The 27,814-nt window shown below is 40.1% G+C and overlaps 1 protein-coding gene across 4 annotated transcripts in view; it reads right to left on the bottom strand.

The window, feature by feature from the left end:
* ADGRD1 (adhesion G protein-coupled receptor D1) overlaps positions 1-27,814 on the bottom strand; it is a 470,522-nt gene that overhangs the window by 19,774 nt on the left and 422,934 nt on the right. For all 4 annotated transcript variants that reach the window (XM_072600751.1, XM_072600753.1, XM_072600750.1 and 1 more), the window contains one exon: positions 19,958-20,049. In XM_072600751.1, the coding sequence (XP_072456852.1) occupies positions 19,958-20,049 (92 nt within the window). The remainder of the gene's footprint in view (positions 1-19,957; positions 20,050-27,814) is intronic.

Raw genomic sequence — 27,814 nt, 5'->3', positions numbered from 1 at the left:
AACTTGGATGGAAAACAAATTGGGTGTTTCTTTTCATTAACCTCTAACTGAAATTTAATACATCCTTCAATTATTTTAAAATATTACTCTGAAAAGTTGGTTCATCAAACTGCTAAAGGAGTCCATGACACTTAAAAAAGGTTAAGAACTCTCTGTGGTAGAGTGAATAGGAGGCTGGCTTTGTAATCAAGAATTTCAGGGTTCAAGGTGTAGCCTTGATAAATACACTCTGGTTGTGTGGCCACGGTCAGGTCATACAACTTTTGCCTTCCCCCAGGTGACTCTTTAAGACTAGAAGCTACAAGTGAAAGCTGGATAATATACTTCTCCACAGGAGGATTCCACATGGGAATATCTCTATATAAATGAAAATAACATCCAGAGAAAAAAAAATACACACTACCTGTATTGTACCTAGTGTTTGTTAGGTTTTGAGCACCAAGCACAGCTAGGGTATGACACAAAATTAGCCCTAAGGGGAGTGGAAATAGGCCTTCAAATGTGGTGAGAAGGAGCAGTTGGCCCCCATAAGCAGAAACCAGATTGATAGGGAAGGCAACAGTCAATAGGGAGGAGAGTTGGAAAATAGCTCAACTGGAGTGTTACTGCTGGGAAGAGAAAGCATACCATGAATACTATAGATCTTGTAGCTTTCAGTTTTACCTAATTTTATATATTGCTAACAAGGTGCCAAACTAAGTTATTTCTTTGCTACTGAAGAAGTCTGTTACCAGGGACTACTAAACAATAGAGACGGTACAAAGGTCCAGTGACCCTATCCTGGTTATAACTTTGTACTTTATATAACTCCTGGAGCTATTGTGGCAAAAGCATTTCGCAAACCATTAAGGGTTATAAAAACATTAGCTATCGTTGCTGCTTTCCCTAGGTGTACATGGGGCCACACTCCAAGATGGCACTCCAAAATTAGTACAAAGTATCTCTCTAATTGGCCAAAGCAAGAGATGAACTTTTTCAGTGGTCAGGTTAATGCATTGGGGGGATAGCCGAGGAAGTAGTCTCCTGGGATTCTGGAGATGATGTGTCCCATGGAGTTATGGAGCCAATGTCATACAAACCTCACAGGGAGTAAACACAACATATTTTCAATTTGATGCATGAGGCTAGGGCAGCTCAGCCCTCGTTAGTTTTAATTAGAGTTGTGTGGCTAAATCCCCATGCATCAATTTGAAGCTACAGCCTGCAACAAGGCTTATCACATTATGTGTGATTGGTTTGCCTAGGAGCATGAGTATTATTTTAGTAGGAATGTCATTCTCTAACCAGTTTATTTGTGATTCTTTCACTTTTTTACAGGGTCTGACACATGGGTATTGTGCCAACAGAGAGAGCCTGTGGATTCTCTCTGTTCCCAAAGAATTATAACAAAGATGCACGAAGCTGCCATGCTCTTCAAAGTCCTGGGGTCTCCCCAAAGCAAATACAAAGATAATAGTCATTTATTTGATAACAACTGCGTACAGTGCATCCCTCTTCTGGAGAATATTGAAATTCAAGAAGACACAATGGAAAATTAGGATTTAAGAATGCGAATCAGGAGTTGAGAGGAACTCAGAAGTCAAGGAATTCAACCTGTACCCAATCAGAAACGTCCTAGAACAGTATATCCAAAAAAAGGCACAATCGGCCATTGATTGAAGGCCACCAATGAAAGGAAACCCCCTTCTTTCCAAGACAACCCATATCACTTTTCAATAGCTATACTTGCTGGAAAGTTTTTCCTGACACACAGCCTAAATTTAACTATCTCCAATTCCTATTAATTGTTCCTACTTCTATAAGGTTCATCACACTTCCGGGTAATGGTGCTTTGCAGACTTGAAAACACAATCATCTCCACCTGGGTCTTATTTCTACTCTTTTCCAGAGTAAACATTCATAGTTCCTTCAATCAGAATGCCAAGACAGTTCATACCAGCACCATGACCTTCTCTAACATTTTCCCTGAGACCCTGATGGAGACAGCCTAGGGAATCCAAGAGCCTTGGGTGAAATAATGGCTCTAAACCAATGCTCTCAACCATCATTTGGGAAGCACTCCCAAGAAGATGCAGCCTAGAAACTATTCTTGCAAGTTGTATAGGCACAGATACTGAAGACCTAGAAAAGAAAGTGAGGCAGTTAGATGGCACAGTAAATTGAGTGATGGGTCTGGACTCAGGAAGGCCTGAGTTCAAATCCAGCCATACTTCTGAATAAATGCTTGCTTCTTTGCCCCCAAAGTCCTTGACACTGTCAAATTGTCCAGCATCAAAAATTGACATGATTTTATCAGTCGAAATAATAGTAAGGAAAAGGCATTATCATTTGCTTTGCCATTGCATTCTAAGGACTACTGGATCTTTCCATCTGACTTGGCACTGAAATAATCCATATGTATTGCCTCTCCACTCCAAATGTGAGCTCTCTAAAAACAAAAACTCTTATTACTTTCCTATCTGAGCCCCCAACATTTAGCTCAGTGCTTTTCACATAGTAACTGCTCAATATATGCTTTCAATTTATTCTTTCATTCAACTCTCAGAAGACACTACATCTGGACACCTTACCATGCCACTCACCTTCCTTTGGACACTCTGGCTTGCTTATGAGTGCCTTCTCATGTAATGCCCACACCTGAACCTAATACACCAGGTGTGTTCTGATGAAGGCAAGGAAAGCTGCTTTCCTGGCTTTTATCTAATGCAAAGATTGGAGTAGAGAATCTCAACATGTCTTCCAACTCTAAAATTCTGCACATCTGATTATATGGACAATGCTTCAAGGGACCAAGTGTATAGAGATGCTCTCTCTACATCTACAAGGGGCTGGCATCATGAGATCAATTTTCAGTTCATCTGAAAGCAACAACCAAGACCAACTTCTCTCTAACCTGTTCGAAAGGAGACTCTCCTCCTGGAGAACTGAAACAATTACTTCTTGGTTTGGGGTCACCACTCATCAAATACATGTGAATAGACAGACAATTGTGGAGAGGCTAACAATATTAAAATAAAGAAGACATTTGTAGTCTAATGGAGCAGGTAGCCTTGAATGCCTTCCCTAGACAACTGTTATTTACTTTCCGCAGTTTTCTACAAATATGAGCTATTTAGGGGATGGAGCTAAAATCATCCTGGGGAGAGGAAGTGCTAAAACCAACAGAAGAGCCAGGATCCCATCTAAGTAACATGATATTTTGGGAAAATCATTAGATTTGGGCACAAAGAAATTTGGCTCTGTCAATTACTATCTGTGTGACTATAGGCAGATAATTTTACTGCCTAGGTCTTTAATTTCCTCATTTATATAATGGATGGGATAGTCCTCTGAGGTTCTCTCCAGCTCAAAATCTATGATCCCCAGATTCTATTAAATGACTGAATCATCCCATACTCTAATTATAGCAAAAAGGGTAAGACACTGAGCTAGATTTAAAGCCAGAGGACCAGGATCCTATTCTAGCTTTGCTAGCTGTATGACCATGGAGAGCTCACTTAACCTCTCCTGGCCTCAGCATCCTCATATGGCAAGAAAAAGGGAGGATTGGACCAGATAGATGCTTTCTCAGCTGCCAGCTTTAAGTCTCTGATCCTATGATACAAGTCCCTGTTGGGTTTTGTTTTCAGTACAACCATTTCTGCATTTGAAATTTGAGCTTGTATTCCTCCACATCCCCCACTTTTCCTTCCATCAGGTGCTCCAGTCCCCCCAAAATCCTTTTAGATGACCCCACCCCCTTCTAATAGCCAATGAAAGGCACAAAACAAAACGCTGTGTGATAAAACTCATTTAAATCCATGCCTGGAAAATTGAAGGACATATTCCCTCCAGGCATTATGGGAATCATTCCTCATCAGGTTACCATATGCTCAGAGTGAATATTTTAAATTAAATTATCTCTAATTATCGTTTTAATTAAGATGTTGATTTGTTTCCCTGAAAAGCACCTTCCTCCTCACCTTTGGCCTTAACTGTGTTTATTCTCCAAGTTCAGATTTTCTTCTGGAAAACCCAAGTATCTTCCAGTGTATCTGACAGTTTTATCTGTCTCTAAGTTGTGCAACCCCCAAGTACAATAATTGGGCTTTCAACATTGTGTGGTTGTCTCTCCAGGTATGGATGATACTTTATCCACTGACTTATTTTTCGCAGGCAAAGCTCTATCACTAAGGGAATATATGCAAATAGACCCAAGATTGCTTAGCAACCTGAGAGCCTTCTCTGGAGACCAACGTCACGGCTGGAAACGTGGCCTGTTTGCCTAAATGTTTGCTCTCTGAGTTGGCATGACTTAAATATTTGTCTTATTATGTGGTATAAGGATGACATGCAATTTCATAACCAGGACCAGGTCTATCAGGGCGGATGCCCCTAGAAATTTATATCATCAAGGTTTACCCTGGAATTTAGCCCTCCATATATAATAAACAATGTGCCCCCCCATGAGTATATAATGGATGTGGGTAGAAAATGAATCAGAGATATGGGTCTTCCTGGCTGGAGTTTCTCCCTCCTAATGTCAGGAATTAGAATGCCCCAGTGATTCATAAAAACCATAAATGGGCCCTTCGGGATCTTATACGAGTTCATTTTATTGGAAAGGGAAATGAGCCAGACACTTCAACTAGGCTTTCCCATTGCAATTCTAATCTCAGCAAAGTCCTGGATCATCTAAAAGGCTATCTAGAGGGTAAAGCCCCTGTGTTGATTCCTCTACCTCCCCAGGGAGTAGATTTTCTCTCAGAGTGGTCAGGGAAGTCAGTAGGAAGTTACCCATGAACCATCAAGTCTTCAGTTCATAAGACGGATTATTTGCAAAACATATGCAACCTTTGCAATTATTGCTCTACAAGTAACTGAGCTCCATACTCTCTCTCACACATCCTACGCTCTAATCAAACTGCATAGTTGCAGATCCCCCATACTTGATATTCTACATTCTACTTCCACATCTTTGTTATTTTTAATAATAACTTTCATTTCATTAATTATTTCCCAATGATATTTTTCAGATTTTTAACCATCATTTAAAAAATTTTTGAGTTCTGCATTTCTCCTTCTTTCCCACTCACTGAGAAAATAACAATATGATATCAGTTATAGAAGCTTCCATGCCTTTGTAAAGGCCTTTCCCCCTAGCCTGCAATGCTCCCCCTCTCTAACTTGTCTTCTCGGAATCTGAAGTTCCCTTCAATTCTCAATTCATGTACCAGACCCTACATGAGACCTTTCTTGATCACTCCAGTTCTGAATGCCCAATGCCCAACACACACATACACACACAAAATACTTGGCATTTACTATTAATACACTTTGGGTTCATCTGTGTACACACTTTATTCCTCCATTAGAACATAAGGTCCTTGAGGGCAAGGACTATTTTCTTTTTATCTTCGTAACCAAGTACATTGCCTGACACACAGGAGACACTTAAGAAATGTTGTTGAGTGAATGAGCATGAGAATTTGATGATGGTGCCCAAAACCAGAGGGAAAAAGAAACAGTTGAGCCTCACAAATAAATCTTTCCTTTCTTCACATAGAAGTATTTTATAATGAGCCATACTTTGCTGGCATCTTTATCGATTCATGCTCCATTATATCCCAATGCATTAACGGCCATGGGGTACATCCAACTTACAACTAAGCACTTTGCATTTATAGCTGAGACTTGGCCAATGGATTTTATACAGCATCAGAGCATGCCCTTCCCAACAGATGCCTCATCTGTCTCTCCCAGAGGGGACCAGACAGCCGTACGTGATGGCAGATGGGGCTGAGAAGGTGCTTCAGGAGAGGATGGCATTATCTTAAAGGATGGTATTTTCATTCTAGGGGTTGCAGGATTTCTGTACTCATAAGGCCTCTCATGTTATGGAAACACAACAGTGTAAGTAGATGGGTATGAAAGGGAGACTTCTAGCTTGTCCCCCAGATTCCATATATGGGACAATAACCTTAAATGCTCCCAAGTGTAGTTATGATCCTGCTTTTATTTCACATATGATTCTTCAAAGATCAGTAAGCCCTCTGCTTCTGAATTAAAGAAGAGGGGGATGAAACGAGTCATTGGATTGGCAGAATGATAGCTCAGAGCCTTTAAACAATGACATAGAAACACATAGAATAAATCTTCTCCTACTCTATTTCTAGCTCACCTCACTCTCCACACAGTTCCCCCTTATCACCAGTTGCCTTCCCCACCTAGGCGTGACTCCATTCTGAGGTCTGCTCATATATCGATGAGTCCTCACCCATGGTTGTGTGAAGAGCCCCAGACATACTGCTGATTTCATTGCTAGCTGAACCTGCCTTATCCCCTCCATGTGTATCCTTCCTACCAGTTCCCCTTTAGATTTTATCTTCGCCTATTACAACATAAGCTCATTAAGAATAAAAACCATCTTTTTAGCATCTCTCTCTCTGTTCATCCATCCACCCATCCATCTCCCTCTATCCATCTGATCATCTACCTTTCTATCTTTTTCTCATATGTCTCATCCGTCTCTCATCCATTCTCTCTTCTCTCTCTCTCTCTCTCTCTCTCTCTCTCTCTCTCTCTCTCTCTCTCTCTCTCTCTCTCTCTCTCTCTTTCTTCCCCCTCACATTCCCCTTTCACCTCTAACAATCCTTGGGTCCAAAGCCCCACGACATTCCTTCTGCTCCAAACCTTCTTTTTCTGATGTCGCTGGATATTAGTGTTCTCTCTCTCTCTCCTCTGATTTGAATGTTATCTACTTCTCCAGCATGGGATCATAGGATAATAAATTTTGAGCTGTTAAGGAGCTTAGATACCTTCCAGTCCAACCTCTTCATTTTACAGATTAGCAAACTGAGTCATAGAGAGATGAAGTTATTTGTCCAGGGTCCCACAGCTCACTCAGACCTGAGGCAGGGTTCAAACTTAGGCCTTCCTGACTGAAGAGCTGACACCCTGTCCTCTAGACTATGTTGCCTAGATGTTGCATCCCTTAGTGTATTACAAGCACCTTGAAGGCTTTGTTTTTCAAATAAAAAGTCCAGTTCTCATTTTTGAGTTTATATTCGCAGTTTCCAGCATGGAGCCTTACATGCAAGATGTGCTTAGTAAATGCTTATTGTATTAGCCTGATGGGTTTAATAAGTAGTTATTAGGATGGTAAGTGCTAGAGATACATAGAAGAAAAACACACTTTCCTTAACCTTAGAAAATCTCCAGTCTGCCGGATTGTAAGTAAATGAGTTATGTGTATGACCTTAGGGAAGTCACTCAATCTCCCTTGGGCATCAGTATCTTCATGTAGAGATACCTGAGTCACACAGTAGATAGAGTGGGGACCTGAAGTCAGGAACACCTGAGTTCAAATCCAGCCTCAAAGTCAACCTACATTTGCTTCAGTTTCCTCATCTGTAAAAGGGGGGTGATAATAATAGCACTGACCTCCCAGGCTTGTTGTGAGGATCAAATGAGATAACCATTATAAAGTTCCTGACACAGTACCTGGCACATAGTAGGCACTATATTAAGTAGGCACTTTATATAAATCAATGTTACCTATTATTATCTATAGAAGGAAGAGGTTGGATTCAGTCTTAGTTTCCTCCTCTATTTACAATGAGATCAGATTTGATGGGCTCCAAGGTCCCTCTTAGCTTAAAATCTACAATTCTATGATCCTAAAAGAGGAAAGAAATCAGCCGAACTTTGACTCTTCTCCATCATGCCCATTACTGAAGGTGAAAGATAATTACATGGAAAGGAATTTAGCACTGGAGCCCTGCTATTTAAAATTAGGTCACACTCTTTTCTACAAGAAGAATAAATAAATAGACATTTACATTTCCAGAGTGGAGGGGGATTTGGTTAGTAGGCCTCTGAGCTTGATTAATATTCGAGTTTCTCGCTTACACAAACTAATAATAGTCCCAGTATCAATAACTCCCTCGGATGCCTTCAATGCTAATCTTTTATTACTTTCTCGGTCCATGTTTCAAGCCCATATGTTTACAAATCCAGTCAAGGATTTTTCCCCCTTGTGTCTAGTAAAACGTGTACTAAACAGCATGTCTATTCTGTCCCACCCAATGAACCAATCATTTAATTAGTTTTAAGGCAAAAAGACCTCCTCTGACTCACAAATTATCATCATTTCATCATCTTAATGTCTATTCTTTATGGCCTCGGTTGTGCAGGAAGAAGACAAGAGGCTTTATTGCTCCTCCACCCCACCCTCTGTCTTTCTCATTTTGCCTAAAGCCATGGGAGCATCCAGCCAGATCCTTACTAGCAAAAATTTAAAACCCGGATTTAGAGTCATTGGATTTGAGTTTGAAAACTGCTTCTGTCATAGACTAGCTATGTGACCTGGTGCAAGTTCCTTCAATTCTCCTGGTATTTGGGAAATGAGAGGGTTTGATTAGAGGACTTCTATGGCCTCATTGAGTTCTAAATCTCTGATTCTATGACCTTGAAATAATCAATGGGCCATCAGTAGACAGTGAGATCAAGGCTTTCATTACCTGGGAGCAAGAGGATGATTTGAGCTTCCCAAATACAAGGCCATATAACACCCATAAAGAAAGAGTTAAGAGCATCACTCTCTTCAGTCATGATCAGACCACACTTAGGATTCCATGTTTGCTTTGGAATGCCACATTCTTGCAAAGACATTGCTATGCTAGATGGATATTAGATTATTATTATAATTATTATTTCATGTGCCCTTAATAAACAACCCTATAAGGTTGTTATGGACATTATCAATCCAGTTTACAAATTAAAGAATAGATTATAGGATCATAGAGGTAGAATTGAAAAGAACCTTAGAGGCTATCAATACATTATTTCTTAAGTGTATCATGAGTGAAATAAAAGCTAGAAGTATGAGGTCTGAAGGAGAAGGCTTTTATTTTAACTGGTGAGAGCCAGAGAGGCTTCAGGGAGGAATTTGCATTTGAGTTGGGATGGTACATCTTTAAAACACTTATATTATTATGTATCATAATTATCTACGTAAGAGAGAGGATGATCAGCCTGGGAGACAAGAGAGAATGCTGGGTTTGGAAGGAAGAAGACCTAGATTCAACACTTACCTTGGTTATTTATCTAATAATATGACTGTGGGCAAATTACTTAACCTCTTTCTACTTATAGCGGCTCCTTAGGACTTCCCTGTTAAGTAGTAGATGGCTTGCACTTTGTGCTGGTAGAAGGATTTTCTATGTTATACGTTCTCTATACCAATAGAATCATAGATTCAGCATCCACAAAGAGCTAGTTATCTCTGCATATGTTCCATTACCTTAGTAGAGAATAAACTACAAAATATTACAGACAATGTTTTATCTAAAACCATGCACCCACCCTTCACTTCTCAGTCCCTAATATAGTGTTCTGAACACAGAAAGCACTTAAGTACTGTTCAGTCATTTTCAGTTGTGTCTGACTCTTCATGACCCCATTTGGGGTTTTCTTGGCAAAGATAATGCAGTAGTTTGCCATTTCCTTCTCCAGCTCATTTTACAGATGAGGAAACTGAGGCAAACAGAATAAAGTGACTTGCCTAGCTAGTAAGGGTCTGAGGCTGGATTTGAACTCAGATCTTCCTGACTTCAGGTCTGACACTTTATCTACTGTGTAGAACTTTTTAGACATAGAGAACAATATGTACAAATTCTCAGGCGTGGAAGGGCATGAGTCTAATTTTGAAGTAGAATGGAAAAATACCACTTGGCTGGTGTTTAGTCTATGGGAAGGTAAATAATATGAAAAAAGACCAACTTCAGCTTGTGAAGGACTTAAACGTCCAAGGAGTTTGAATTATATTAGGAAGGTAACTGAGAGACACTTGAGGATTCTTGAGCAGAGGAGAGACATGGCCGTATCTATGTATGAACAAGATTATACTGGAGTATGAAGGAAACGAGAGGTGGGAAGATGGGAGGGAAATTTTAGGATGCTATTGCAAATAGGCTAGGTAGGCAGCAGTGAGTGCTGGACTAGGGCTGAGGCAATGGGAGTAAAGAAGGAGCAGATGTTAGAGATATCTCTGAGAAAGAATCTACAGGTAGGATGTATCCTAACAGGTGGATCAATCAAAGTCTCCTTTGAACTTCATCCCCTCCTATGAGTTGAGCTCTCAGCGGAGGGAGGTAGAGTTTTATATCACTTCTTTTTCTCAACTGAACAAGATCAGATTTATTATATAATGTTTATAAAGAAAGATGAGATTCCCTTTTGGGAATAAAGGGCAAAGAAAAAGCTGCTGTGACCCTGGAGACTTATTGATTGATATAAAGAACTCTTGGCATAAAAAGTCCCTCTGTCAAAATAGATTGGCATCTTTTCAGCAACTTACAGTCTTAGCGGACTAGCTGGCATACTGGGAGGTTAAATGAGTTGCCCCAGAGTCACATAATAGGTATAGGCCAGAGATAGGACTTGAATCCTCTGAGGCTATAATTCATTCCATGGTGATTCTCAACAGCTTGATGGCATAATCCTACTATAATGCTGCCTGTTGGCAATGAGCATCTTTTTACATTACTAGCAATAAGGGAAGATTAGCCCTTTACACCTAATAGAATAATGTTGGGGGACAAGGATGATCCCATGAAAACACTGGCTTTGAGCAGAGGCTGCACTCCATGTAACACTGATACCACAAGGAAAAAGACTGCCCCCAGTGAAATGCTACCAAGGAGAACTCGAAACAGCATCATTGTCCTAGGGTCCTCATGTGATGGTGCCTGTCACAAATGTAGGTGAGTTGGTGTCCTTGGCAGGATTTGAGCCCATGGCTCTCCTGACCACAAACCTAGCAGTTTTTAGAACCTAGATCATCATGCAGAGATCTCCTGCCTGGGCGAAGTTATCCAGGTGTTGCACCTTCAGTCTCCCCATCTTCACATCTAGGGGTAAAGGCTGGAGATAAGGGTCATAGGATCACAATTTTTTAATTAGATGAGACCTTAGGACCCTCTAGTCTAACCCTCCATATATATACAAAGCCTGGAGCTGATAAATGGATTTCCCAAGATCATAAAGTGATAGAGGTGGAATATTAATTATAAAAGTAGTAGTAGTAGTAATGGTACTAGTAGTGGTTGGAGTGGTGATGGTAGTGATAATAGTAGTAGTAGTAGGAGAAATAGAATAAATAATGATAGTAATGGGAACAGCCAATAACTATATAGCTCTTTAAGACTGGCAAAAGGCTTTACAAGTATTATCTCATTATATCCTCACAACAATACTGGGCGATAGCCACCCTTATTATCCCCATTTTAAAGATGAGGAAACTGAGGTAGCAACTTGCCCAAGGTCACACAGCTTGTGAATGTCTGAGGCTGGGTTTGAATTCTGGTCTTCCCGACTTAAGGTCTAGTACTCCATGCTCTGGGGCACCTAGCTGACTCTATATGCTGCCAGGCAGAGTTGCTAATAATGATAATAGCTAGCACTTTATAGTACTCTATGTTTGGTTAAAGGATTTTACAAGTGCTGTCTCATAGGATCATTGGGAAGTGAACCTAGGATTTCTGATCCCAAATCTGGATCATTGGCCAAAGTATCCTGTTACCACCCCTGCTCCTGATGCCTGTAACCAACAAGGGAAGGGCCAGAGTCAAACAGTAATGGAGCCACATTTGGTACAGAATTAATAGAAGCATGCCTCTGGAAAACAAAAACATGATTAATTATTTAGTTATAATCTTCACATCCTGGAAATGATCTCCTTGAAAGAGAGCGATCATTGAGGGAATCGAAATGTGCTTTTAAAGTCGTAAATCGTATGATACGTTAAAAACTAAATAAATAAACAAATAAAACAGAAACACCAAGATCTTAAGGGGGAAAAATTGCAGATCCATGGCTATTCAAAGGTCATTAATATTGTCAATAATAATAGCCAACATAAAAATAATTAGCAGCTATATAGAGCTTTAAGTGTACAAAGTACTTTTAAGATACCCCATTTTATCCTCACAACAACTCTGGAAGGGAGATGCTATTATTAGCAAATAACTTGCCCAAAGTCTCACAGCTCAGAAATGTCTAAAGCTAGATTTGAACTCATGTCTTCCTGATCCCAGGGCCAGTATTCAATTCGTTATACCATCTAGCTTACTCTAGGTCTTCATGAACTAGATGGATTACAGCTGATTTCTAGAGCTGAAAATGACCTTAGTTAGAAGCCATGGAATCCTGACCTTTCCTTTTGCAGATAAGGAAGTTGAGTCCCAGAAGTTAGATCAATTACTTAGGGTCTCATGGTTCATAAGTAGCAGAGCTGGGATCTAAACCCAGGTTTTTCTCACTGCAAATCTAATGCCCCATGTTCTACACATTGCCTCACCACGGCTGCTACCAAGCTGATTCTGTGAATTTTGCATCTAGTTCAATAATGACCCAATCGGCAAAGAAAAAACCCAAACAAAACATGTTAGGGGAACTTCTAAAGGGTTATACCACTAGACTGGGTGAATATTGAGTTCTTCAGCACCAAGCAAATTGACTACCCTGAAATAAGGACTCAGAAGGAAAAAAAGGTTCCCGGATTTTTCTAATTACGTTATAATCGCTTTCTTTGTGGCTGGTTGTGATAGCCGTCATTTCTGGTTCACCAACTTAGGAAGTCTACATTTCACACAAATGATCCTGATTTTTTCCAACTCAATGGCCCATTTCCAAGGAGACAGTGAGGAAGCAGGCAATAAGCCCCTGCCTCAGCCATTTGCTGGGAATGAAGTTAACAAGGCTATCTTCAGGACAAATGGGATGCAAAACAGTGTGCCCTGGAAAGGCAGCCCTGTGGGGGCCTGACCAGAGAAAGCTGATTTCAAGCAGGAACTACCTTTGCAGAGCAGTGAGAGACAAGGGCTGCTGCTCTCACCCACCACTATCTATGATGCCTCCTCTTTATTTCCTGAAACCACTGTAATTTAGCCCCCTCCAAAAAAAAAAAAAAACAAAACATACACAGGAACACCTTTTCAGTTTTTGCCTGTGAAAGTCACACCATCTATATTAGGAAAATGATTATATTTAATAGATGTGAAGATGGAACCAAGGGACACATAATATCTGGTATTCAAGTCTCTCCATCTTTGCCTCTCAGATCTTTTTTTCTTCTTTCTTTTTCTGTTATCCTCTCCCTTCTTGGAAGGAAGGAAATTAGTATTTATTGAGCACCAACTGGGTGCAAGTATTGTGCTAATCACTTTACAACTATCTCATTTGATCCTCACAACAGCTCTGTAAGGTAGGTGCTATTCTGATCTCCATTTTATAATTAAGGACAAACAGAGGTTAAGTGACTTGACTGGGGTCACATAGTTCAGCAGTGTCTGAGACAGAATTTGAACTCAGGTCTTCCTGAATGCAAGGTCAAGGTTCTATCCACTGCACCACCTAGAATGAGTTAATCTTTCCTAGCCGGTCGTTTGGTAAATGTTGACAATGGATCTACTACACGCAAAATTGGGTGAGATACTAAGATGAAAAACACCCAGTACCTGCCCTCAAAGGACTTATAGTTCAGGAGAGAATTCATGGCATCATAGAAGTACAGCCAAAAGAGACCTTGGGGGAGATGGAGTACAAACCCCATTCACGTTAAAAATGAGAAAACTGAGGCTGAGAGGTTAAATATTTGCCCGCATTCATGTATCTAGTAAATGTCCTAGACTGGATATAAACTCAGGTGGTGCTGTGAATACAGCATCAGATATGGGATCAGGAACTTATCTTCCTGAGTTCAAACTAGCCTCAGACACTTATTAGCTGTGTCACCCTGGGCAAGTCACTTCACCTGTTTGTCTCAGTTTCCTCATCTGTAAAATAAGCTGAAGAAGAAAATGGCAAACCACTGCAGTATCTCTACCAAAAACCCCCTCAAAAAATATGAGGTCATGAAGAGTCAGAAATGACTGAAACAACGGAACAACATCCTGACTCCAAGCCTAAAGTTCTAGGTGTTGTATGTACCACCTAGTTCCTTGAGTAATGCAAGACTCTGTGTGATGAGTGCTAAATGAATTGTATAAATGAAATATCCTGAATGATGGGAGTGAAGGGAGAGCAGTAGGAAATACACTGGATTTGTATTCCCGTTCAGCACATAGGACAGTGCTTTACACATAGTAGGTGGGCATTCAATAAATGTTTGTTGGGATGAAATGAGGCCTTTCCTTTGAAGTCCTTTATGCTTTTCAGATAGTACCTGAGAGTTTCCATCAGAGTAGGTACCTGGTGAGCTCTTGACAAGACTCTAGTAATAACGGCAGCTCCAAGGAGCATCCTGTGACCTTCAGTGGGTTCTCCCCGCCCAAATGGGCTTCTTTACTGAAGTTCTCACAGTTCTTGGTGAAGAAGCATGTATGAAGTGCCCCAGAAAAGATTTTGTCATTCTGCATCAATGTCCACTTTGCCCCATGTCACTGCCTCCCACAAAGGAACTTACACCCTTCAGCAAGTTGACCCAGCATAAGTCAAGCCCTCATCAGCTGCTCATTGGAGACCACAACTCACTGACATGCTCATGCTGGGCTCAGTAAGGATATCATTCAGTCTCTTCTTTCCATGAATCATGGGGGCAAACAATCTCTCATGGAGGGAAACTGCTCTTCTTTTTGTCCCCCTGTCTTTACCCTGACTCTCCTCCATGTCTGGAAATCCCTCCACTTCCAAGAACTCTTGGATGCCTTTAAGACTGAATGTGAGCATTATCTTCTGCATGAGGCCTTCCGGATCTACCAACTCCTTAGACCCTCCCTATTCCCAAAATATCCTTGTACTTATTAACTACATAGAGCAATAGACAGATAAATGAATGGATAGATAGAGAGATAAATTAGGTAGCTAGAAAGATAGACAAATCACATAGAAAGACAGGTTGATAGAGGATAGAGATCTGATACATAAAAGGTGATTCATCTCTGTCTCTCTGTCAACCCATCTGCTTAGCCCTCTATCTATCTATCTATCTATCTATCTATCTATCTATCTATCTATCTATCTATCTATCTCTATTTATCTACCTATGTTTACTTATCTATCAATTATCTTTCTATTTATCAATTATATATTTATCAATTAGCTGTCTATTCTCCCATCTGTCTACTATCAATTATCTCTGTCTATCCATCCATCATCTATCTACTATTTATCAATTATTTCTATATGCCTATCCTGCCATCTATCAATTATTTCTATCAATCATTTCTATCTGTCTGTCTCTATCATCTTAATTTATATTTGTAATGCTCTTTTACTTTTGCATAAAATTTTGTACATAACAACCCTCAAAATGGAAGTAGTCCAGGGATTTTGTTGTTGTTTTGCTGGGCCTGAATGCAAATCCAGCCTCAGATACTTAATAGTTGTGTGAACCTGAGTAAGTCATTTAACCCTGTTTGCCTCATTTCCTCATCTGTAAAATGAGCTGGAGAAGGATTTCCAATATCTTTGCCAAGAAAATCCCAAATGAGGTCACAGAGGGTCAGACATGACTGAAAATTAATAACAACAAAACGTTAGGTTTTTATAAGTCTTCCCCCAGTCACCAGAAGAGCATGTAACTGAGGTGGGATTCAAACCCAAGTGAGCTGCCTCCATCCAGGTCACATGGTTCCCAGCCAGACCAGACAGTTTTGAATGCTGAGGGGATAGGATTTCTAGGAAGTAAGAAGCCATTAGAGATTTGCAGGGTTCTATGCTGACCTTGAAGGGGTCAGTGCCAAAGGTCACATATTTAGAACTAGGAGGGATCTTAGAGAACATCAAGTCCAACTCCATTTTATAGGTGAGAATACTGAGGTCCAGAGAAGGTGAGTGACTTGCTTTAAGTCATAGAGGTAATAGAGGCAAGCTTTGAAGCTCGATCCTCTGCCACCAAAGGCAGTGCTCTTTCCACTCTATGATGGTAGTCTCATAATGGTCCTCTGTGAAGAGCAGCAAATTTGGTCACTCCACTGACACCAAATAGGCTGGTGTTCAAATAAATACCTACTGTCCATGGCCCATCCAGAAACCTCTCTTTACACACTCCTGCCTTCTATGGGTTTCTGAAGGTCATGAGACCCTGGAAGCTTGTCATTTTAATTTCTAGTGTTTTGAATTCATTGCCAAATAATTGTCTTATAGATTTTTGCTGCAGGCATATTTACTGCTTTCCCTTTTACTCTGGAAATGATGTAGTGTAACAAAAGTAACTTTAATTATGCTGGTGCCACTGAGAGCTGAAAATTGCTGGTATTTTAGAAATCAGTCAAAATGTTCCAGAATAAAGTGGATACAAGAATGACAGATTTATAGGGAAAGCACTGACCCATAGGTAGCAACACTGGAAAATCAGCTAAGTTTGTCTTGGAAATCTCAGGACATGGATTTAGAGACTGAGAGGACTTCAGAAGCCATTTCTTTTAACAGAGCATGAACTGAGTCCTATGGAGGTTAAACCATGCAAGTAGGAAGCTCCAGAGCTAGGGTTTGAGTTCAGGTCATAGGATCATAGAATCTAAGAGATAAAAGGGACCATAAAAGTCATCTAATCTAACCCAAATGTGAAAGAAATAGCCATTATAACATACCTGACAAGCAGTCCTCCAGCCTCTCTGCTCAGAGATCTCCCAGGAAGGGGAGCCACCACCTGCCTAGGCAACCCATACCACTTTCGGTCAAATTATAATTGTTAGGAAAATGTTTCACCTTTACATCAAGGTCAAATTTGACTCTTTTCAACATTCAAGTCTAAGCCCATTTTATAGATTTTACAGATGAAACTGAGACCGGAGAAGCTCATGGACTTGCTCATGGCCAATAATCAATAATTATTTCTTAAGTATCTACTATGTGCCAGGCTCTATGTTCAGTAAACATCAAAGATACAACTATGAAAACAGAAGGTGTCTGCTCTCAAGGAGTCTAGTTAGGCAGGATATGAACCCAGATCTTCTTGATGTCAAGCTCAAAGCTCAATCCTCTACAAAATGCTGTAACTTCCATTTATTTTTTCCGGTTCTCCTCTCTGGGGCCAAAGAGAGCAAATGAAATCCCTTCTCCACATAACCACCCATCAGATATTTGAAGACAGCTCTCCTGTTTCTGTAAGTCATCTCTTCTCCCAAGCTAAATTCATCCAGTTCTTTTGATTAATCTTCATAAAACTTAAGATCAAGCCTCTTCAACCTCCTAGCTGGCCTTCTCTGGACACTCTCCCCCTTCTAAATGTCCTCCTTAAGCCATGGAATTCTAGACTGAACCCAGTACTCCAGATAAGGTCTGACAAGGGCTGAATACAGTGAGACCATCATCTTTCTATTCCTGTAGCTTCTTATTGTTAAATTGTTTTCAGTCATGTCTGACTCCTCATGAATCCATTTGAGTTTTTTTTGGAAGAGATACTGGAGTAGTTCACCATTTCTTTCTCCAGCTCATTTTACAGATGAGGAAACTGAGGCAAACAAGGTTAAGTGACTTGCTCTAGGTCGCACAGCTAGTAAGCATCTGAGACCAGATTTGAACTGGGGTCTTCCTGACTCCAGGCCTGGAGCTCTATTCACTGTTTATTAATTTATTAATAAGAAGGAATATAAGTTTATTATCCACTTTTATTAATGGAGACTCAGATGACCTTAGTTTTGGGACTGACAACCTTCTCATATTAAGCCCGACAACCCCTAAAGTCCTCAAATGTTTCTTAGAAAAACTTCTATTTAACCAGGCCTTTATCGCCTCTTTATGAAACTGGTTATCTTTTATGCTCAAGTATTAGAGTTTACATTAATCCCTACTGAATTTAATTTTATTAGTTTCAAATGAATGCTCTGGGCTTGTTGAGATCTTTTGGGATCCCTATCAGCTTTTACGTGCCATGATGTCATGAGCACGTTGTCTGTGCCTTAATCTACATCACTGATTAAAAAATGTTCAACAACACAAGGCCAAGTAAAGATCCCTGTGGCACTTCTTTGGAGACCTCTTATCTTATCAACATTGAACTACTAACAAGCAGTATTTAACTCCAGCCAGCCAGCCAATTCAGACTCTCTCTAGTTGAATTCTTGATCAGTCTGCATCTCTCCATCTTCTCCATAAAAATCATATGGGATGATTTATCAAGTGCTTAGCTATAAATGAAGCAAAGTATATCCACAATATTCCCTTCATTTACCAGTTTAGTAACCCTTTCAAATAAAAAGGGAAAATGAATATGGAGTAGAAGGCCAGGGCTCTTTCCCCTTCTTGCCCTTTTACTTCACTGAGGGCTGCCATCGAGTACTCAATGTCCTTCTGCTTTCCCTGACATCTCCTTTCTCCTACTCACCCATGTTCCCCCCAACCATTAAAACCAGCTCTCAGCTAAGGGTAAGATAAGTTATTTCTTCCTTATCAGAATTTTAAGTCTGCCTCTTCACTTACTCAGTGGAGTAAGCAACCTAAGGCTCTCACTGTGGGATGAAAAGATTATATCTGTGTATCAATGTGTGTTTGAGGATTATTGGAAGAGAAAGGAAATGACATTCCCTATGGGTCTTCACCTCACATGGTCAACTCTGGTGAGTATCTGTGGCCAACCCCACACATGTCATGAAACGTCCCAAGCCCGAAAGTATGTAAATTCAAAATATGGCACCAATATTGTCTCAGCTGTGATGATGAGAACGTTTGTCAATAATTCTTCCTGACAGGCAGATTTCCCCTCCCCCATCCCAAAATTATGAAGTCAGGAGACCTGAGTTCTAATCCTCCCCACGGTTGTTGTTCAGCCTCTCCAGTTGTGTTGGACTGTCCATGTCCCCATTTGGGGTTTTCTTGGCAAAGATACTGGAGTACTTTGTCATTTCCTTCTCCAGTTTATTTTATAGATGAGGAAACTGAGGCAAAGAGGGTTAAATGACTTGTCCAGGGTCATACAGCTAGTAGTATTTGAATTCATATTTGAACCCAGGTCTTCCTGACTTCAGGCGTAGTACTTTATCCTGTGCCACCTAGCTGCCCTAGTTCTCCCAGAGCATAGCACAAGTCACTGTTCTTTGGCATTCAGCCACCTATTTCATGAAATGAGGAAGTGGGACTACATGACATCCAAGAACCTAAGAGAAGGAGAAGAAGGAGGAAGAGTAAAAGGGGGATGAAGAGGAGAAGAGAAATAAGAGGAAGAGGAGGAAGAGAGGAGGAGGAGAAGAAGATAAAGAAGAGGAGGATGAAAAGGAAGGAGGAGAAGGAGGAAAAGAGAAAAGAAAGGAAGAGAAGAAGAGGAAGAGGAAAGGAAGGAAGAAAGAAATAAGAAAGGAAGAAATGAAAGAAAGAAAGAAAGAAGGATGGAAGGAAAGAAATAAGGAAAGAGAAAAAGAAGGAAGGAAATAAAGAAAGAAAAATGAAAGAAGGAAGGAAGGAAGGAAAGACAGAAACAAAGAAGAGAATTACTAATAACTAATAATACAGTACTTTAAGGTTTGTTATATTAGAGACAGATTGGCATCATACACCTGGAGTCAGGATGACTTGGGTTCAAATACTGCCTCTGATGCTTATTAGCTACATGACCTCACTTGACCTCTCTGAAGCTCAGTTTTCCTCTCTGTAAAATGGAAATAAACAGAGAACCTACATTTTTAGACTGTTGTGAGGATTAAATAACATGATATAAAGTATTTAATAAACCTCGCATTGCTATGTAAATGTGAGCTACGATAAAAGGCAGTGCTTTACCATTTTCCAAGCTTTGTCGCTTTTGTTTGGTGATTTGGTTCTTACCACTGTCCAGGGAGGTAGCCAGGGAAGGGCATAGTATCCTCATTTTACTGATGAGGAAGCTGATACCTAGAAGCAGAAGGGACTTGACCACAGTCATATAGCTAGCGATGAACCAAGCTGGAAACAGGACAGTTTCTGGGTCTCCTAACTCCCCAGTCTGAATCCTTGAAGAATTAAAGTTTGTTCACATGAATATCATGGAGACAAGACTTACTTAAAACCATTCGCTTCTCCATGGACCTTGTAGTTCTCTGCGCTGATCCTGGAGATGACTCTGGTCACAGCGATGAGAATGCCAATGTTGACCTGCCCAACAAGAACCAGCAAGGGAAAGTCAGGACACAAAGTATGCTGGGAATGGGCTCATTTGCTATACTCATTGGCTACAGGGGAGGGCTTTTGTTTGGGATAGCAGAGGTGACCAGTTGCTTGTGTCATGATAATGAAGCACGCCCAAAGGGAAGATGTATTTAAATGTGTTAATATCTTGCCTTTTCATATCACCTCTATTTCTTGGTAGATTTTTCTTCCTTCTTGGAAGAAAAAGAAAGATGAAAAGAAAATGAGCTTAAAAATGTTAACACTGAAAAAAGCCCAGAAAAGAAAGCAGAAGAACCAGACAAGCAGGGAAATTGTGTTATTGTGCTCAGTTTCATAGACAAACACCCTCTCATACACATACATACACACATACAATACTCTCATACATATATACTCACACATACACACTCATACTCACACATATGCATTTTTATCCACATATACACACATTCATATACATATATACACATGACTCACGTGCATAAATACACATTCACACACTCACATACACACTCACACTCATAAATTTATAACACATTTACATTTACACACACACATACACACTCTCATATACATACACTCACATATGTACATATTCATACATATACATGTATTCTCATTCACATACAATTATATGTGTACACATTCACACACATACACAGTCTCTTACACATGCACTCACACATACACACACTCATATACAATCTCATATACATACACACATTCATATATACACATATATATATTTTGATATCCATATACACATTCACACACATACACACAGTCTCATACACATGCACTCACACATACATACACATACATACATACAAAGAAGTATGGAGTAAAGGTTCCATTTCACACATGCGTCTCTTTTCTGTTCTTTATAGAAAGAAACATTCCACTTTGCCCAAGATTATTGTGAATAATAATAATAACAAAAGAATCCTTTTAAACAAGAGATGGTAGGACTTAATTCTGAATGGAGCCCAGCGTAACCAGCAGCCCCTGCTCACTAGCAGTCAGCTCCTGATGGCTCATGTGAGAAGGAGGTGCTTTGCTAACTCGAGTAAACAGAAGAAGACTCTTCCAAAGCAAAAGGTTCCTGAGTAAATGGTACACTCAGCAAGGTCCTCCTATCCTGAGGCTGTGGCCAAGACCTTACCCCGCTTCCCCACCACCAAAAACCAAGACAGACTTAGACAAACACAAAGCTGCTGAGGGCCTCATTTCTGCTCCCTCCACCAAAAATTTAAGGCAGGGGTGGGGAGGGGGATGGAATACTGGCTGAAATTTCAGTTCTAGGCACCACCACCACCAGTCATTTCAGAAAGGGCCATCTTGCTTTTTATGAACCAAAATACTAAGAATTCCCATCTAAGAGTAGTTATCTCCTTTTCCTTCAAATCCCAGCCTCTGCAGGAAGTCTTTCCCATTCTCCTTTCATGTTAACCTGAGAATATTTTCAATTTACCTTGTAGAGATAGAGACAGAGAAAGAAATAGAGGGCTAGAGATGGAAATGGAGATGGATATAAATATAAATAAAGATACAAATAGAGACACGGATATATACATATATATACATATACATATATATATATACATATATATATATATATATAGAGAGAGAGAGAGAGAGAGAGAGAGAGAGAGAGAGAGAGAGAGAGAGAGAGAGAGAGAAATATATAGATAAATATAGATATTTGTGCACAGTTGTTTGCACTTTGTCTCCTCCCTGCCCCCTTGGACTGCAGGTTTTTTGAGGGTAGTATAACACTTAAAAAACTCAAGAGATATAATTTCTGGGCAATATAATCATTTTACTAATACTGTCAACATATTGATAAAAGGCTGGTCATTTGGCCATCTTTCTCTTAGACGAAAGACAACATGGCAGCAGGCTCACAGTTTATATATCCATTGGAAGACAGGTGTTCCCAAGGGTAGCAATTAATGAGAGAAGGTTAACAATTAACGAGAGAATGAATATTACAATGAGGGGATGAGCCTATTCAAACAAACTTTGATGATGTCCCTTATTTTTAAGTTACCTGCAGTTGTGGGTAATCTATATAAAGAACATGTGCCCACCCAAAACTGAGTAGAGCACAATGGCTTCTCCACTTAGGTATGGTCTGGAGAGAGGAAAAGGTTACCTCAACTTTCAGAGACTGATGTCTAAAAGGGGGAAATCTGAATCTCCCCAAATCATTGGTTATTAATAATCATTTCTCTCAGCAGGAACTGGTGTGGTTTTTTCCCCTTTCTTTATGTCCTCAGCCCATAGCAAGGTGCCTGGCACATAGTTTATTAATTAATTAATGTTTGTTGATTTGACTTGTTTGAATGTTAGAGTTCAAGATCCGGGGGATTGAAAATTGAGTCATGATGGCTACGGTTAAGATGTACAAACAACCAGGTTGGTGGGGGGGGTTTTCTACCCTGGGGTCATGGTCACTGATACCAAAAAAGGATAAAAAACAGTACAAAGTTGACTAAGGACCTCATTCTTGCCAGTTTCTCAAATCAGTCTGGGATGTAGGGGGGTGGGGAAGGAATGAACATGACCTGTCAGGTATGACACACATGGAGATCACGGGAATTGAGGAGTCTGGAATATATCTGCTTATTTTCTGCAGAGGCTAAAGATGACTTCCCTGTCATGAACATGATAGCAGTGAATTGAAATAATAATAAACAGCACTGAAGTTCTGCAAAGCACTTTACCATTTTTATCTCATTTTATTCTCACAATAACCCTGGGAGGCAGATGCAATAATTATCACCTCCGTTTTACAGATGAGGAAATTGAAGCAGTCAGTGGTCAAGTGTCTTCCAGGGTCTTGACCTGAAGTCTTCCTAGCTCCAGGCCTAGAATTCTATCCACTGAACCACACAGCTACCTTATTATGAGAGAGAGAATAAAGAAACTTTCCCCAAGAAGAGTTCATGGGAGTGCACACACACATGCACGCACACACACACACACACACACACTGTAGAGTTAATGGAATATAAGATCTTCCCTGTCCCTATCCTATGTGACTACATGTGTTCCTTTTTTCCTTGGAGCATGGGTTGTGTTCCCAGGTCTAAAGTTAGGCAGGTATTTCAATCACATATATCTTGTGCTTTGAACTCTGACCCACTTTACAGATGTGACACATCCTGAGTCATATAGAGCCCTGACACAGAGCTAATTAGGCTCTGGGTCACAGGGATTTCCACACCTTTCCAATTAAGTGCTGAGACCCAGATTTTCAAGCTTTTTGGTGCTGAGTCAATCAGGTGGCAACGAGTTTTTGTTTGAAAATCCACATATATTATATTGCTTAGAGGGAGAGGAACTGGTGGAAGGAGGAACTTGCCTGAGGGACTTGCTTGTGGGGAGGCTTGTTTGCAGGGCATCTGTACAGAAAGAACTCTTAAGATGTTGGGGCACCTTGGACTGGTGAGGTGTATAAATTTCTATGTGACTTTATTAGGTTTTGCATTCTGGTATCTCAACAGTAATGTTTAGAATAAATATTTTGGTTTGGTCTTAAATGAAGAGAACTTATACTTTGTGGTTCAACTCTGAAAATTGGTATGTATATTCATAGTAGCTGCTATGAATATCACATAGACATTACACACACACAGACACACACTTAGGTCATATTTTCAATACTTCACAAACCTGAGTCACAGAAACTTTTAAAAAAATCTTACACTCAAGGAAACTGGATATTAATTCAGGGAGGAAGGAGGGGAGGAGAGGGAGGGAGAGAATTTGGAATTCAAAACTTTAAAAAAATGAATGTTAGAATTGTTCTTAAATGTAATTTGGGGAAAATGAAATGTTATGAAAACCTAAAGCATAAAGGGATCCTAAGACCAGTAAGGTTGAGAGTCACTTCTTATCAACTCTATCTGTCCTTTGTTCTTCCACAGTTTTAATCTATTAATCTATATCTCTTCTCCCTTTTCAGGGCAAGACTCCTAGAAAGAATATTCTCAACCTTCTGCCCCTACTTCCTCATTACTCATTCATTTCTCAACTCAGAGAAGAATGGAAATGCAGATTCTCCAAGTTGAGAGGGAGAGTCTCATCCCAGACATAACTCATCAAGTGGTCAAGCAACTTTTACATGAAGACTTCTCATGAGGAGGGATGCATTGCCTCCGAAGGCAGTCCAGGCCACTGTGGGACATCTCTACCTGTTAGAATGTTTGAGTTTTTTCCTTACACCAAGGTGAATCTCTTGGCCAACCTCTTGGCCTTATCTGGAGAAGAAGCTGAAGTGGATAGAGCACTAGTCTTAGAATCAGGAAGACCTGATTTGGGAATTTATCTCAGATACTTGCTAACTGTGTGACCCGTGGCAAGTCACTTAACCTCAATGGATCTCAGTTTCCCCACCTGTAAAATGAGAAGATTCAATATAATAGCCTCTTAGGTTCCCTTTAGTTCTAAACTTATGATTCTCTGACCCTCCAGTCCACATGACAACCTTTCATACAGCTATCATATCTGCTTCTGCCCCCTTCAGTCATCTCTTCTCTGATTTAAACATTCACAATTCTTTCAGCTGATCTTCATGTATCAGGGTCTTCATCAAAGCCTTTTACCATCTTGGTCACCTTCTTCCTGATCCCACCTTTTCAACATTTTCCCCCAAAATATGGCACTTAAATCCTAGCCTAAAGCAACTGCAAAGTATGTACTGATCAGGGTAAGGTATTCTTTATTCCTGGACACCATAAACAAGTCATAGCCTTTCTCAGCCCCAGTTTTCTCAACTGTAAAATGGAAATATTAGACAGTATATGCTCCAGAGGGTTGCTATGGTACTAAATGCCCTGCTGCAATCTTCCTTTCTGCTGAGGGCATAGATATCCAGTCATTCAAGTCTATTACCTAAGAATCATCTCTGAGTCTCCCATTTTTCATCCTTTATAACTCAACCAGTCAGCAAGTTCTGTTTAGTTGGTGTCTCATATATATCTCATATCTAGAACATCCTTCACTTTCACATAAATCCTACCCTAATTCAGGCCCACATCATATCTTAACTGGACTATTTGAATAGCCTCCTACCTGGTTTCCCTGACTCCAGTCTCTCACCTTTCCAACTTATTTTTTTTTCACACAGCTGAATTATCTTCCTAAGACACAGTATTGCTCATGCCACTCCCCAGTCAATAACTATCAGTGGTTCATCACAACTGGAATGTGCCTCAGCCTAGAATTTAAGGGACTCCCTCATCTAGCTCTAACCTATATTTCCTACTTTGTTTCCACTTCTGCCCTTCACGGATCCTTTGTTCAAGATGAGTTGCACGTTATTTTTTTTTCTCAAGTTTAGCATCTTATCTACTACCCATATATCCCAGAAATATGCTCTCCTCCTCCTTCTTCCCCTCTTTCAATCCTTCTCTTTATTCAAGACTCAGCTCACATGCCACCTCCTCAGAGTCCCATAATAGTATTCTATTATAAACATATAAAGCACATCATAGCATTCATATCTTCATGTATTGTTGATTTGTATGTGCGTGTGTGTGTGTGTATGTGTATGTGTGAGTATGTGGTCTTGGGATCCCCAGCATGTAGGAGGTATAAATGCTAAATAGACCACCATTTCTACTGATGCTCACCATTGTCTTGTTCTCTAATAAACAGAAGAAAACTGGAAAGGGTGTGACCTATCAAGGTTGCACAAAAAAATAAGTTGAGAAGTCATGAATTTGAACTCAAATCTTCTGATTCTAAGTCCAGGGGGTTTTCTACTATATCACAGATGCTTTACAGGTGTCCCTGTATAGGGATAGGGCAGCTAGGTGGTGGGATCAGGAAGACTCATCTTCCTGAGTTCAAATCCAGCATCAGAAACTTACTAGTTGTGTGACCCTGGGCAAGTCACTTAACCTTGGTTGCCTCAGTTTCCTCATCTGTAACATGATCTGGAGAAGGAAATGACAAAGTGCTCTAATATCTCAGCCAAGAAAACCCCAAATGGGGTCATGAAGAGTCAGACACAACTAAAACCACTAAACAATAACAAAACAGGGATGGGATTTGCCCCAGGGCAAAGAAATTTAGAGAGGGTAATAAGTAGGCTCAGATTAGTTGAAATAGGAAATCATCAGACATGTGACTTCCATCTCCTCTACCCTACTCCCCACTAAAACATCTGTACATTGCTATTTCCCCAGCAGAGGTTGTTTGGTTTCCCAGGTTCTACTCTGTCCCTAATACTTCAACTGAATTGAAGGTTTATTCTTATTCCTTTGACCTGTTTGCTAACAATAACACTACCACTAACAACAACAACCAGTCATGGTTCTGTAGCTGGCGACAAAATTTGACTAAGACAGTCTCCATGAAGTCCCCAGTTTTATGATCGGCAACGTGAGTGTAGATTTGAATAAGAAGTCTCTAAGCATTTAAATCCATGCCCCCATGGTTCATCCTTCTCCAACACCTTGGAATCTTTACTAACTTTCCATTGACTCAGGAAGTAGAAATTCAGAGAAAATTGTTTAGCTGATCTCTGTTCTGTAGAAGGTAACTGAAGGCTTTTGATGTTGGCCCCAACAGAAATATCTATGAAATGAAAAGAACTCAGGAAATGATCAATATTCAGGGGAGGAACAAGGACTCCTCACCACCCTCTCTGGAGCCACTGGTGGCAAAGTGAAGGAGGCAGCTTCCCCATTCAAAGTAGGGCCATCAAAAGGAAGGCTGCTTCTCAGGATTAAATGGAAGGGAAAAAACTGGAAGAAGGGAAAACTTCTATCTTACTTTTTTCCTTCTGGGAAGTTATACACTTAGAGCAAATTCTACAGCACAATGTGATCTTTTGGATTCAATTCTAAGAAGCAGGATAGGACAGAGTAGAAGGCAGCATGTTGACGTGTGCTGGCAAATGTTTAATAACCAGGTCTCCCCCTGAAAAAAATGTCTACAGGGTACACTTTTAAGTTCATTCTTCATCATTCACATTTCCTTCATCACTTTCTAGATAATCAGCAAAATAATAAATAAAGTCCTTATTTGTAGCATTTGCCCATTTCTGATCTCTGAATATAAATGCTGACACTGAAAATTTAACCATCAGCTCTCAAGAGCCAGTATGAGAGGACTGCTTTAAACTCCTGCCAGCAGGTCAAGGAAAAGAGATAAGGGGCAGCCAGGTAGTGCAGGGGAGAGAATACCTGGTCTGGAGTCAGGAAGATAGGAGTGCAAGTCTGGCATCAGACACTAGCTGTTGGTTCTGGCTAACTAAACTGGGGAATTAAAGGTCTTAAGTGAATAGGATCCTAACTAATAAATCATTTATTATGTGACTATTATGTGCCTGGGCAAATCACTTAATTGCTTTTTGCCTCAGTTTTATCAACTATAAAATGGGAATAATAATGGACTCTACTGACCAGATTATATATATATATAATAACACACACACACACACACACACACACACACACACACACACAAAGAGACACAGATACTAGTTATCATTGCTGTTGTTATACTATAATAATTATTATTGGATTAGTAGCATCTCTTCCACATGGCTTCCAATATGTTTTTCCTAAAGCATAGGTCTAACCATATCACTCTCCTGCTCAGTAAAGGTCAGTGGTTCCCTATTGCCTCCAGGAACAAATGTAAGCTCTTTGGTTTGACATTCAAAGCTCCATACCTTGGCATCTTTCTACTTTTCCAGTCTTTTTACACATTACTCCTATCCAAAAATAATCAA

The sequence above is a fragment of the Notamacropus eugenii genome, chromosome 4 (genome assembly GCF_028372415.1).
Source record: "Notamacropus eugenii isolate mMacEug1 chromosome 4, mMacEug1.pri_v2, whole genome shotgun sequence".
In the NCBI taxonomy this organism is placed as follows: domain Eukaryota; kingdom Metazoa; phylum Chordata; class Mammalia; order Diprotodontia; family Macropodidae; genus Notamacropus; species Notamacropus eugenii.
The sequence above is the reverse complement of the archived record's forward strand: the minus strand, read 5'-3'. Positions and strand labels throughout refer to the sequence as shown.